Genomic DNA, 14132 nt, shown 5'->3' with positions numbered 1-14132 from the left:
GACAGTGCTGTCCACTCTCCCATTCCGTCTCTGCATTGTGTTTGAAGCACTGATGGAGCAAACAAGAGAAGAAAATTAAAGGGGTACAAACAGAAAAAGAGTAAGTCCAGCTATCCCTATTTGTAGATGGCATAATACGATACATTAGAGAGCCAAAAATTCTACCAGCAAACTTCTAGATATGATCTCCAATTTCAGCAATGTGGGAGGACACATAATCAACTCTCACACAAACCTGTAACATTTCTATACACCACCACTAAACATAGAGAAAGAGCTCACGACACATTCCCATTTATTACAGACTCCAAAGAATATATCTAGGAATAAACCTCACCAAGGAGGCGAAAGTGTTCTACAACAAAAACTGTAAGTCTCAGAGAGAGACAGAGACAGAGAGAGACAGAGACTAGAAAATGGAAAGACATCCCATGCTCTTGGATTGGTAAAATTAATATTGTGAAATGACCATTTTACCAAAAGCAATTCATAGACTCAATGCAATACTAATCAAAATCCCCATCTAACTATCCACAGAATAGAAAAACTATCCTAAAATTCTTACGGAACCACAGGAGACCGCAAATAGCCAAAATGATCGCGGGCAAACGGAACACCACCAGAGGGATCACTGTTACAGATTCAGGATATATTACAGAGCCATAGTAATAAAAACAATATGGTACTGGCACAAACACAGACATGCAGACCAATGAAACAAAATCAAAGACTTAAATATGAACACACATAACTACTGCTATCTAATTTTCAACAAAGATGGAAAAAACAAACACTTGAGAAAAGATAGCACCTTCAACAAATGGTGCTGGGAAAACTGGATGTCGCACATATAGAGGAATGAAACTAGACCTGTATTGTGGTGATATTTTATTTGTGCTGAAATGTGATACTTTATTTGTATGTTAATAAATAAAGTTTGCCTGGAGATCAGAGGTCATAGCCAGCCATAAACAGAAGTCAGGCGGTGGTAGCACACACCCTTTATCCGATCACATGGCAGGCAGAGTCTCTGTGTGGCCAAGGACACAGCCAAGTGTGGTGACACATACCTTTAATCCCAGTACCAACCATAGAGACCTGGAGGTCTGTATAGACAGGCAGTGACGAGGAAGTGATGTGGCTGGGCTAAGAGCCAATGAGAAGGCAGAACAAAAAGGCAATAAAGGTACAGGTTAGACAGGAAGAGGCTCTCTTGTGGTGAGCTAAGGTTAGTTGGCAGATGTTGCTCTGATCTCTACAGCTTGCACCTCTGTATTTGGCTCTGTGTTTCTTATTTAATAATACTGTTTAGAAATTCGTCTACACTGTATCTATTCCTTTTACAAAAACTAACTCCAAATGGATTGAAGGTCTACATGTGAAACATCAAACACTGAAACTGCTGGAAGAAAATCTAGGCAATCCCTATAGGAGAGAGGTTTATGGAAGGGCTTTCTGATTAGGACCCCGTTTGCTTAGAAATTTACACGTGGAATCTCATAAAACCAGAAGGCTTCAGCATAGATAAAGAAGCAAGCCTGTGGAAAGGGAGGGAGCCTTTGCCAACTACACATCCGACAGAGGACGACTATCCCGAATCAAGAACCCCAAAACAAAGTTATAAAGCAAAATTTCCCAGTTAAAAAATTAGCTGCAGATCTGAATGCAACGTTCTTAACAGGAGAAATAAAAATGGGTAAGAAATGTCTTTAAAAAAAAGTGTTCAACGTGCCTAGTAGTTAGGAAAATACAAATTAAAAATGCTTTGAGATTTCATGTTACCCAAGTCAGAACGGTCAAGATCAAGAAGGCAACTGAGAACTCATCTAGAGAGGATGTGGGGAAAAGGAACCCTCATTCACTGTTGGTAGCTTGCAAACTGCTCTAGCTGTTTGCTGGAAATCTGTGTGGAGAATTCTCAAGAATTTAAAAGTAGATCTGCTGTGTGACCCAGCCATCCTACTCCTTGACATATGCCTCAAAACTTCACATTTTACTCCACAGAAACTTGCTCAGTCATGTTCTTTGCTGCTCTAGTCATATTCATCATGATTAGGAAGCAGAAACAACCTAAATGTTCTCCCAACAGAATAATGGATAGTGAAAATGTGGTACATATACACAACATAACTACATTAAAATGTAAAAAATGAAATCATGAAGTTTGCAGTTAAATGGATGGATCTAGAAAATATACTAAATGATGTAATTTAGACCCAGACAGCAATGCTGTATGTTTTCTCTTATTTGTCCGGTGTCAGGAATTGGTTATCTCTTGGTCAGTGGGGCCCTATAGATTCCCAAACATTACAGATTAATGTCAATGTTCTTGGTTACTTTCCAGAACAGAACTTAACGGGAAGATCCTGTTGCTGAAGATGCTACCAAGCTAGTACTGATCTGGAAGTTTCATCCATACTGGCTAGCTTTAACGGTGCTAGTACATGATATGCATGTCACCAGAGCAGAAAGGAGTCAAAATACTTATCCATCTGTGAACCTGCACTCTACAATTATAATGGCCTGGAAAGACATGGCCACGGGTGCATTAGTGGTACAAATGTCATGGGAGTAACCAACCACTTTCTATTTGGATGTAAGGTCAATCCCATTAGCTGGAACACATGCCTGGTACTGTAATTTGGGATACGAACCTATGGCTAGACAGGTCATATTCCTTGGGGGAGAGCCTATTGCTCTCATTAAATAGACTCCTAATGGCTTGTGCATATACCCATTCCCACTTTGTCTGGGGGATTTTTCTGAAGGCTCCCTCCCCACTTCAGGCTACCCATCATGTTGACTATGACAGATTTTTCTTATTCTCTTACTTTGAGCTCTCTCTTAAGGGAGTTCCTATCCAGGTTTTAATTGGAAGCCAAGCTTTTCCTTTAAAGTCCAGCCATGTTGTCTCAGATAGGAAGCTCTATCCATCCTAACTGTTCTCCCACCTCAAAGCCCAGTCGTAGCCCACATGTCCATGAGGTTCTTTGCTCATCCTGAAGGGTATTTCCTGTTAGCTCCTTTCCCAAACCCATTGCTCTGATTTCTAACATTGCACTGTTAATTTGTTATGTATTCAAATTATTTCAATCACTCAACATGTGGATAATCATATTGGGGCAAACTAAGAACACCAGCAGACATGCAGAGGTCTTATCTGGATTTCTCTAAAATGTTATTTGAAACAAAAAATGTGAACAAGGCTAAGACAGGAGGATGCTGAGTTCCAAGTCAGCCTGGGCTATGTAAGGAGACTATCTCAAACAAGCAAAACCTGTCAAAACTCAGAAGCAGGAGTTCTGGCCAGGTAGCCCATGGCTGCTCTTACACTGCCATTTCCTCGGTCAGAAAAGAGGTCACGTGTGAATGACATTCACTCTAAGCTTTGTAAGGTGCATGGCTTCAATACTGAATTATGAATGTGGTGGATAATAGGAAATTAAGGTGTCACGATCCACTTATTTGCTATTCATATTTTAATATAATTTAGAATAAATAAGCAACATATTTTCTCAAATCAAACCTACCTAGCATTTTTCTTGGAAGATTTCAATCATGACTATAAATTTTTTTCCTTTAATTTACACCTTCTTAAAATTGTGACCCAAGCTCTTCCTCATCTAGGCTCGATGGACTGTAATATGGACCCTACAGAGCAATCCAAGTACAACACAAATGCAAAAGAAAGCAGTACCTTTTCCAAATAAGTTGACACACTGGTCATTAAGGGCTTGGCATCGTCCGTTGTAGCAATAGGCGGATCCCAACCTGCACAAATGGCCATTCAGGGCAAAGGTGTCGGGGACACACTGGTTAGAGGATCCACTGCAATATTCTGTGAAATCACACTCCGGGTCAACAGCCTTCCTACAGGGAGTGCCTGCTGCTGATAGCTGAGGACGGGAAAGAGATCAGGAGCTGTGAATGACTCTAGAATTATTTGCCAAAGAAATTTCAGCTAAACGTGTCTGGTTGTGGCTAACTGAGGGACTGAGACCTCCCAGATTAAGAATTCTAGAAAGAAAAAAACAGGTAAAATATATACCGGGAAGCCCAGAGAAGGGTAACTGGCTTCAGGACATGCACGAATCCCCACTGACCGCAGGCTGGCAGCCGTCTACAGCCTTGCAGTTCATAGTGTTGCATTCTGACTTGAGCAGCATGTGGATTGAGAAGCATAGACCAATTGGTTCTACATCTCATGTTCACAAGTCCCAGAAGCCAGTTTCAGCTGTGAGTCTTACCAGCTTATTTGTTGGGAGATATACAATGAATTTCTTTTATACTTGGAAATAAGGAAGGAAATCACATTCTCATTTAATGGACACCTGCTTAGAATCATGCATGATTAACACGTCTCACCACCAATGTCTATTATTCCGAGAACAAAAGGGCCCCTGCATAGTTCAGATATGTTTTTATGGCTGGTTAAATAAATTGCTCATCTGTTGCCATCCACAGCAAAATTTATAGTGTCCAAATGTTGAGCTGTCATATGTATTGAAAATACAGATACATATACTATAATCATCTGTGATTGAACTAATATTTAATAATGGAAAGACAATAAAGTAGTGTCTTTAAAGAAATTAAAGAGAAAAATCTCGTTAGAATTTCATACCCTGGAAATATATGTCAAAATTGAATGAGAGGGCCAGCAAGATGGTTCTGTGGACAGAAATGTCTGCTGCCCCACATGATGACAGGGGCCATTACCTGGAAACCGCATGGTGGAGGGAGAGAACCGGCTCTTATAATTAGTCATCTCACTTCCCCATGTGCTGGGGTGCACACATGACAATTCATATACACAAAAATGATAAAAAAAACTAATGAGATATAAAGCCTTTCCTGGGCAAATAGCAGCTAAAAGAATCCATTCTTAGATCCGGATTGTAAGAAATGGTAAAGGAAGGCTTTCAGGTATGAGAAATGTGACATGAGGGCTAGAATGTGGCTCAGGGATGGAGTGCTTGCCTAGCATGAACACAGGGCAGGGGTGTGGCTCAGGGATGGAGTGCTTGCCTAGCATGTATACAAGGCAGGGGTGTGGCTCAATGGTAGAGTACTTGCTAGCATGCACACAGGGCAGGGGTGTGGGTCAGCACATGCCTAGCATGCAGAGACCTAAGTTTAATCCTTCATAGACTAAGGAAACAAAGCATCAACTACAGAAAGCAGAATTAAAATACAAGAACTATGATGATCGGCAGGTATTTGGCAAGGGAAATAAAGAGAGTTGAAATGGAGTACACAGTGTTATCTTCTTTCTCCTTGCACGTGGGTAAAAAAGTGCTAACCGCAGTGGTGACTACAGGAGTGTTCCCATGGAGCATCTGCTCACTATGTCAAAGTGGTTTGAGATTATTAGGCAGTTAATCAAAGATTTTTAAACTCTGGGCAACTAGTAAATGATAGTTAAGAAGTCTAAATAGTAAAGGTAAAAGAAAGGTGTAGGTTATATGTTTGACTTTGTGTTGGATTTGCAAAGCAATTTTAAGTATCGTATGTGGGAACTCAGAGTAGAACATTCTCTTAGGAAAATCATTCTTCCACTTTCTAAAAAGTTTCAAGTCCACTTGCTACAGGACTCAGCAGGTCCCACTACAAGTAACTAGCTAAAAGTGAGTTACTGCTTACAAATACTGTTTATGAATATACCACAAAAGGCATGATCCTGGATCAGGGGCTGTGTGTGGACTGTGGTCAGACTATGAGCAGAGTGTGTGTGGACTGTGTGTGGACTGTGAGTGGACTGTGGGCAGACTGTGTGTGGACTGCGAGTGGACTGTGTGTGGACTGTGTGTGGACTGTGAGTGGATTGTGGGAGGACTGTGGGTGGACTGTGTGTAAACTGAGTGCAGACTGTGTGTGAACTGTAGGGGGACTGTGTGTGAACTGAGTGCAGACTGTGTATATGGACTGTGGGTGGACTGTGTGTGGACTGTGTGTAGACTGGGAGTGTGTGTGTGTGTGAACTGGGTGCAGACTGTGTGTGTGGACTGTGTGGGGCGTTTACCCACCACCCCTACAGCTCCCCAGAGTTTTCTTGAGTGCAAGCCGCAGGAAATATTAGATAGAAGGATTTATAGCGGAGAATCTTGTGGAGATAAACAGATAGAAAATAAAGGATAGCCTCGAGAGGGCCTGGAACCTATTCCAACGGGCCCCTACTGTCTCTGCCCCAGGGTTTTTATAGAGACACCAAGGGTTGGAGCAAAAGACTCCTCCCCCAGCACAGCCAAGTGCAGACCATCTCAGACACCTGCACTCAGGCCCGTGGTCCTGATCATCCTCTATTTGGACCTGCTGGGTAAAGCCACGAAGAACCTGAGAGCGGGCTCCCACAGGACTGTGGGTGGATTATATGTGAACTGGGTATTGACTGAGTGTGTGTGGACTGTGTGTGGACTGTGGGCAGACTGTGTGAACTGTGGGGGGACTGTGTATGAACTGTGTGTGGACTTGGTGTGGACTATGGGCAGACTATGTGTGGACTGTATGTAGACTGTGTGTGGACTGTGTGTGAACTGTGTGTGGACTTGGTGTGGACTATGGGCAGACTATGTGTGGACTGTATGTAGACTGTGTGTGGACTGTGTGTGAACTGTGTGTGGACTTGGTGTGGACTATGGGCAGACTATGTGTGGACTGTGTGCAGACTGTGTGTGAACTGTGTGTGGACTTGGTGTGGACTATGGGCAGACTATGTGTGGACTGTATGTAGACTGTGTGTGGACTGTGTGTGAACTGTGTGTGGACTGAGTGTGGACTGTATGTAGACTGTGTGCAGACTGTGTGTGGACTGTGTGTGGACTGTGTGTGGACTGTGTGTGGACTTGGTGTGGACTATGGGCAGACTATGTGTGGACTGTATGTAGACTGTGTGCAGACTGTGTGTGGACTGTGTGTGGACTGTGTGTGGACTGTGTGTGGACTAACTACAAAGAAGGAAGGGGCCTTGGGAAGCTGTGGAACTGTCCACCCTTGAGGAAGATGATGTTTAGGATAGTGATTGTTCTAACACTCAGAAACTCTCATTAACTGAGTTTTACTATATTAAATTAGATATTAGTAGAAAATTGGAGCGAGATGATGGTGCAAGCCTGTAATCCCAGAACTCAAGAGGATGAGGCAGGAGGATTTCAAGCTTAAAGTCAGCCTGGGCTATAGAGTGAGAGCCTAAAATCCTAAGACCTGAGGATGTACAAGGCCCCAGGTTCAGACTTCAGCACCACAGGAAGTTGAGAACAGCTGGGAGAAAGGAACATACATAATTTTTATGTACTGGTGATTTGCAAGAATGGAAATCCTGAAGTATCTTCCGTTATGGGGCTTGCTTTCTCACCCAGCCACATTGCGTCAGTGTTGTATTGCTGCTGCAGTTTATGTCTCGATTTACCGTGCTTTTGTATAATAATAACAAATGTGTGCAACCAGGGCTGGTGAGATGGCTCAGTGGTTAAAGGTGTCTGAGGCTAAGCCTGAAACCTGAGGTCGATCCCCAGAATCTGCATAGTAGAGGGAGAGAACCTATGACCACAAGTTATCCTCTGCCCTTCACACATGCATCATGGCATGCGCGTGTGTGTGTGTGTGTGTGTGTGTGTGTGTGTGTGTGTGTGTGTGTGTGGACTGTGTGGGCAGACACACACTACAATAAAAATTAATTAAAATGTGCCTATTCCAATGACAGAAACAATTCTGGCTGCTCTCAGTGTGCCTTTTACTTACCAGCACGGGAGTGCTTTGTGCAGTGTGTGTGTTGTCTGCTATTCATGTTATAATTTTCATCAGTCATCACTAATTTGACTTTATGGGTCATCTGACTATTGGCATGTCCCATGATGTAGTATATATCTTTTACTTAGAAGATGATCAACTTTATGGTTTCCATACCGTAGACCAGGAAGCACCAGTCTGGGCTCTTTTTTTTAAGGTCATGGTACCTTATCATGGGATCACCCCTACCTTCTTTGTGTCCTTCCATGTTGCTCTCGTTAATCTAGTCTTACATCACTGCAGTTCAACTTCCCTTGGATAAGTAGCAGCACTTACCTCACAGCTTGATGTACAACACGCTCCAGATCCACATTTGGCGGAGGCTTTCAGTCTGCATGTTTCATAGTGGCAGCACTCTTTAAATAGGCATTCCTGCAGTTTCAGAAGAAAGAGGATTCCAGTTAGGGTAGACGCCCCAGCTCTCCTCCCCATCCTCCCTTTCCCCTTCGTTTCTGAGACTTGCTATCATATAGCCAAGATTGCTCTACTGTACAGCGGAGGGTGCCAGTGACCCCCTCACTTTCTGGCTCTGACCTCCCAAGGGCTGGGATTTTAGGAAAGCACCACCACTCACAACTTAATAATGCTTGCTTTTTTAATCTCAACTTTAATTCGCATGCTGTGCTCCTAATTATGTTCAATGAAGCTTCACTATCTTCAGCTTTTATTATTTCTAGAATTACCAAAAGTATATGTAACTGTAAGAACTAAGGAAACAGCATTTAACTTAGTTGTTCATCTATAACATGAAAATTTGGGCAATTGACTCAGAATTTACTAATATAAAATGAATTTTTTTTTTTGTGGGGGGAGAAGTGTGACTTTCCAGGAGAAACACAAACTTCCTTCAGTTCTCTTATTAATGATTTGTTTGCTACACATTTCTATTGAGAATGAATCTAAACTTTAGGAAGGGCAACCAAGACACATTAAGTATTTATTCATGGACCTTTTCCCCCTAATACTGTTAGTAGTGGCCTGTCTGTTTATGACATAAAACACCTACATTTGTTCACAAAGTAACAGAATATAGAGTCTGTATACTAAGGCGGTGTTTGGAGGCTTCTGATGCCATAGTTGTTTGCGTTGACTTCATACACAAGATTTCTATGATATTGTTATTTTTCACATAGTTCAAATGACCCCCATATTTCTTATCTCTCCATCTAAGACATATCAGTCTCTCTTAATTTCTGCCCTGATAATTTCAGGTCTTTCTGTTTGGCCTTTACTATTTGGAAGGCTCTTACTGCACACAAGATTGGGGACCAGTATGGGGGAGTCTGTCAGCCTCAGAGCGGGGCCATCTCAGGAGGTCACAAAACACTGAAAATATCAGTTGTCGATTTTGTCTATAGACTTGGTTGGCCACTGGGGGCGCCAGTAGACACAGCTGGATGATGGGCAGTAAGGCGCTGAAGGAGCAAGCTGTCTCAACCTGCTTCCGCTCACTTAACAGATGACTTGGCTCAGACCTTTGAGTCTCATGGGCTCACATCCGGGGGGCAGCCATGCCGCAATCTTTACTGGAGACTGCAGGGGAGAATCTTCTAGAGCCATTGGGAGTTGGCCAGATTCAGTTCCTCATGGCTGTGCAGTTGGATTTCCGCTTTTTTTGTTAGCTATCAGGTATTTTCTCCTAGAAATTACTTGGATTCTTTCTTATAATTGCCTTGTAACTCCCTGACAATGTCATATTGTGTCCTCATCATTCTTCATGTCCTTTTGAGTCCCCTTCTGACACATTTCTGACTTCTGCTGGATAACTGTTCTCTGATTTTAAGGACTCCCGTGGTTAGGTTGAGCCTACCCAGAAAACGTAGGATGGTGTCTTTTCCACAGGTTCGGAATATTATTTATTTTTTATTTCTGCAATGTGTCTTTCTTTAAATAATATACATAGCCACAAAGTTCAGGACTTGGAGACATATATGAAGGTCCATCTTTCCTTTTACCAAAACACTGGTCTGAAGCATGGATTCCAAGTCAGGAAAGGGGCCTATGCAGCAGGCCAATGGCCATTTGTTCTTCCTACAAGTTAAGTTATGGTACAAAGAGCCTCCGAGGTAATCCAGACTCAGAAGTCTCTGTGGGACCAAAGTGAAAGCATCAGCCGGTGTGTTGGCTACATGGTCTCCATTGTGACTCTTTAATTCTTCGATCACATAAAAGCACCTACAGACAATACACCCACAAATGGGCATATGCATTCCCCAATAAAAATCCACTTGAAAAAATTTAGGTGGCAGCTGCTGTTAGCCCTACTGTCCACACTCTGTAGAAGACGGGTGTTGAATAGTTTACAGAGAATTTTCTTATGAGGAACAAGGCTCTAAGTCTTTTGTTTAGTTTTGAGATTGTGTTTTACTGCATTTCCTCACTTCCTTCCTTCCCTCCAAAGCCTCCCATAGACCACTCTTCCCTCTCCTTCAGATTCACGGCCCCTTTTTTCATCAATTGTTATTGCATGCATATATGTACTTATATATACATACATATTACCTGTTATATATTACATACATATACATACATTTTACATATTACATACATATATGAGTATAACCAGTTGAGTCGATATATCATTACTTTTGTGTATGTTTTCAGGGCTGACTGTTTGGCTCTGGAAAACAGATTGGTATGTTTTGTCCTTGGGAGGGCCACCTCTCTCCATCCCATCTTTCCTCGGTTTCCTACAGTTCTTTGTGTAGAGCTGAGGCCTCGTGGGCTTTCCCCCATTCAATCTGGCATGTTCCTCAGTGTCAGACTTGTTCAGCTCATGTTTGGTCAGTCCTGTTGGTGAAGCTTTCCAGGTGTGGCTTCTGATGTTACTAGGAGACACAATCTCACACGAAACTTCCGGATGCTTTGGCTCTGACAGTGTTTCTTTTTCCTCTTCTGTAGTGTTCCCTGAGCCTTAGGTGTAGGAGCGTTTTACAGATGTGTACATTGGTACTGGGCTCCACAACCCTCCATATTGACTGGTTGTGGTTTTCTGTAATGGTCTCTGTCTGTTGCAGAGATAAGTTTCCTTGATGAAACTTATCTCTGGTGGTGAAGACTACACTCGTTGGTGGGTTTAGGACAAATGTTTATAGGTTGTTGTTTGGGATTACACTGCTTTAGTAAATTAGTGGTTGTAGATTCTCCTCTAATAACCATGGTTTCCCTAGCACCATGAGTTGGCTGGGTTTCCAGCACCATGCATGGTCTCCCTCTTGTTGAGTGGATCTGAAGTCCAATTAGGGTGCCATTGGTTACCACCAAGGTATGTGTGCCACGACTGCACCCACAGGGTTGTTGTGCCCTGTTGGTCATTGCTTTGCTTCATAGGCATCATAGCTGGGTAGGGCTGTTGGTTGTCTCCCTGCTTTGGAAGCTGGCTTAGAACCTTATGGTACCATGAAAGCTAGTCTTCAGGGAGGGGGTATTTAGGCCAGTTCCAGCTCAGGGGCCCCTGAGTCCTATTTCTGAAGTGTATGATGTCTTCATCAATAGGGACAATCTTCATCATCATGGAGGTAACCAAAGGCAATAGCAATAGGCTGTATGTTTTGAGAGTCTCTTAGACAGCCCCGGCCAACAGCTCAAGAGGGCTTTTCAGGTCTGCTATTGGGGTTTTTGTTAGGTGGTCTTTGGCTTCTGGAGAGAGCTCTGTCAGCCAAAATGAGGAAAGTTTATTAAAACTATATATGCATATTTGTACATTGAATTACATGTACTATAGGTTGAGGTGTTTTGTTGCTGTTATTGTTATTGCTTTTGGGAGTAAATAATTAGGGGTATGATTCCTTGTGGCCTTTTCAGCCATTCACAATGTTATTTTACTTCCTTCCCTCCTCCTTCTAGGTAGCTCCATCTTGGATCTAAGTCTTTTATCTACAAGCTGATCACCATGACCCTGAGGGCCGATCAATAGTTTCCAGTGCCACCAAGCCCACTCTGGTGAGGTCTGTAAATACCGCTCCAGCTCAGGAGCCACCATAGCAGCAAACTTTTGGTACAAGGAGTAAAAATATTCTTCAGCAGCAAACATGGGGGACATGCTAATGGAGAGGTGACAGCGTCTTCTGTACATCTCAGTCAGCACAAAGCCTGATGACAGGTGATTGCAAGCCCAGTACTCCAGGCAGAGGGCCATGAGACCAATGAGGGGCTATACGCTAAAACCCCACATCAAAATAAAAGTCTGTACTTCTAGACACTCACATAGTAGCCAAAGACTGCACTGTTTCCTTCTTTCGTTAAAAGTAACAAGCATTTTCTTTTGTCAGGGAGATGGTACCACATTTAGTAGCAGGAAAATGCAAGAAGACCACAGTGTTGCATACCAGGGAAGTCAAATAGGTTTAGGAAATCCGTGTAACTAGAAACCACCCAGGAATACACATACAGATTCATAGACATGGGTTTCTTTTTTTGTTTTTTGTTTTGGTTTGTTTTGTTTTGTTTTTAGAGTAGAAGATGATTGGATTTTTAGGGGTGTAATGGTATATAAAAATGGAGGTCAGCTTTATTAATGGGGAAATAAGATGCAATTCCTGGCAGGGAAATCATGAAGATACTTTATATTGCTTAAAGGGAGGAGAGTTGTTAAATATCATAGATCATCACATTTAAATAGACTAAATATGGGGGCTCCACTAGAGCAATGCAGTGTGCACAGGAAGCTTGGCTGATGGGATTATAATAAAGGACACCATTGAGTTTGGAAATATATATACATATATATATATTGGTTTTTCCAGACAGGATTTCTCTGTGTAAACCCTGGCTGATCTGGACTCACTCTGTAGACCAGGCTGGCCTCCAACCCACTGAGATCCACCTGCCTCTGCCTCCTGAGTGCTGGAATTAAAGGCGAGCGCCACCACCACTCAACTACAAATAATTTTTAAAGACACCCAAAAGCTTGTGGTTGTAGAGATGTTTGTCATTGATACAAGACAACATATTATAATATTTAGAGACTTTGGCCATCATGAGGACCCAGAGAAAAAAATTGGATCAAATTTAGTACACATTTCAGTAGACAACAGAGGTTGGGGTTGGAGAAGTTTGAAATTGAGATAGTGACCAATAAAAAGGACTTCATACATTCATTCTGCACATTCAAAATATACATCAGACTGGCAGGTGGAACAAGAGCGATGCAGCCAGGCCCGAAGCCCACCCTTGTCTTCTCAACTCAAGAGATGCCTCCCATCTTTGTTACCCTGACACTTGGAAGACTGAGGTAGACAGGTCGACAGTTCAAGGTCATCCTGAGCTACACAAAACCCTGTCTTACAAAAGAAAATCACAGTAAAGAGACGTGGGAAAGCAATTCACTTATGTTCATGCTCATGTATCGTTTATATGGTAGAGATGTCATAACACACACCCAACATATACTATGACAGCATGCTTTGTGCTCTTGGATGAGAACAACTGTGGTCAAACATGAATGTCTAAAACTCACTGTGTCATTACCACAGTCACATTCTTCATCAGCTTCCACAATTCCGTCACCACACACGGGCTGATTTTGTTGTAATACTTGTTCATTTGAAAGGTCACTAAGACATTTCGCAACCAATTCTGAAGCATAATGCTTGTAGTCATGCATGCTGCAGTTGCTAAAAGTCTTCATCCCACTGGAACTCCTGAAGCAAAATAATATTCTCTGATAAATAAACCCAGCTACTAAAACACATCTAGACAATGCTCCATGGGTAAATTATATGATCCACAAGATGGAGCAAGTAAAAATACATACTTCAGCAGAGGTTAAATGTTGTGGAATAAGATATGTCACTGTGATTGGTTTAAGAAAAAGCTGAGCGGCCAATGCCTAGGCAGGATTTCTAGGCACAGAGGATGCTGAGAAGAAGGGCAGAGAAGCCAGCCAGACACAGAACAAGTCAGACACACAAAATGAGACAGAGGTAAAAGCCACATGGTAGAACATAGATTAATAAAAAATATGAGTTATTAAAGTTATAAGAGCTAGTTAGAAACAAGCCTAAGCTATCATACTTAATAAGAAGTCTCCATGTGGTTATTTGGGAGCTGGCTGGTGGGACAGAAAAAGTCCGATTACAGTTCAATCAAACATAATTAAACTTGAGTTTTATATTGCTCCATTTTAATATAATCCATAGCACCACATTTCTTACAAATGGCTATGACTGTACTGTACAATGAAGTTGAACCCTGTGATCATGATCAGTCCTAAAATAAGCCAGGAGTTCTGTTTATGCAGCAGAGATTCCATTCTCTACAGTTTATGCTGTCTTATATTCAGTGCCATCTTTCTTTTTGTTCTGTCCATTTGTAGACAGCGCACAGTGCTTCACACCTGTAAACCT

The 14132-nt window shown here is 42.2% G+C and overlaps 1 protein-coding gene across 5 annotated transcripts in view; it reads right to left on the bottom strand.

Moving 5' to 3' along the window:
• Nucleotides 1-14132, bottom strand: part of LOC102903725 (disintegrin and metalloproteinase domain-containing protein 18-like) — a 74190-nt gene that overhangs the window by 26625 nt on the left and 33433 nt on the right. For all 5 annotated transcript variants that reach the window (XR_006064782.2, XR_013045387.1, XM_016001541.3 and 2 more), the window contains 3 exons: nucleotides 13244-13427; nucleotides 8062-8157; nucleotides 3698-3896 (listed from right to left, as the gene is read on the bottom strand). Coding sequence is in view for 3 of the 5 variants with exons in the window: in XM_016001541.3 (XP_015857027.1) it covers nucleotides 3698-3896; nucleotides 8062-8157; nucleotides 13244-13427 (479 nt within the window). In the remaining 2 variants the exon portion in view is untranslated. The remainder of the gene's footprint in view (nucleotides 1-3697; nucleotides 3897-8061; nucleotides 8158-13243; nucleotides 13428-14132) is intronic.

Source organism: Peromyscus maniculatus, chromosome 17 (assembly GCF_049852395.1).
Source record: "Peromyscus maniculatus bairdii isolate BWxNUB_F1_BW_parent chromosome 17, HU_Pman_BW_mat_3.1, whole genome shotgun sequence".
Lineage (NCBI taxonomy): Eukaryota > Metazoa > Chordata > Mammalia > Rodentia > Cricetidae > Peromyscus > Peromyscus maniculatus.
Note: the sequence above shows the minus strand (reverse complement) of the source record. Positions and strands in the feature narration are given on the sequence as shown.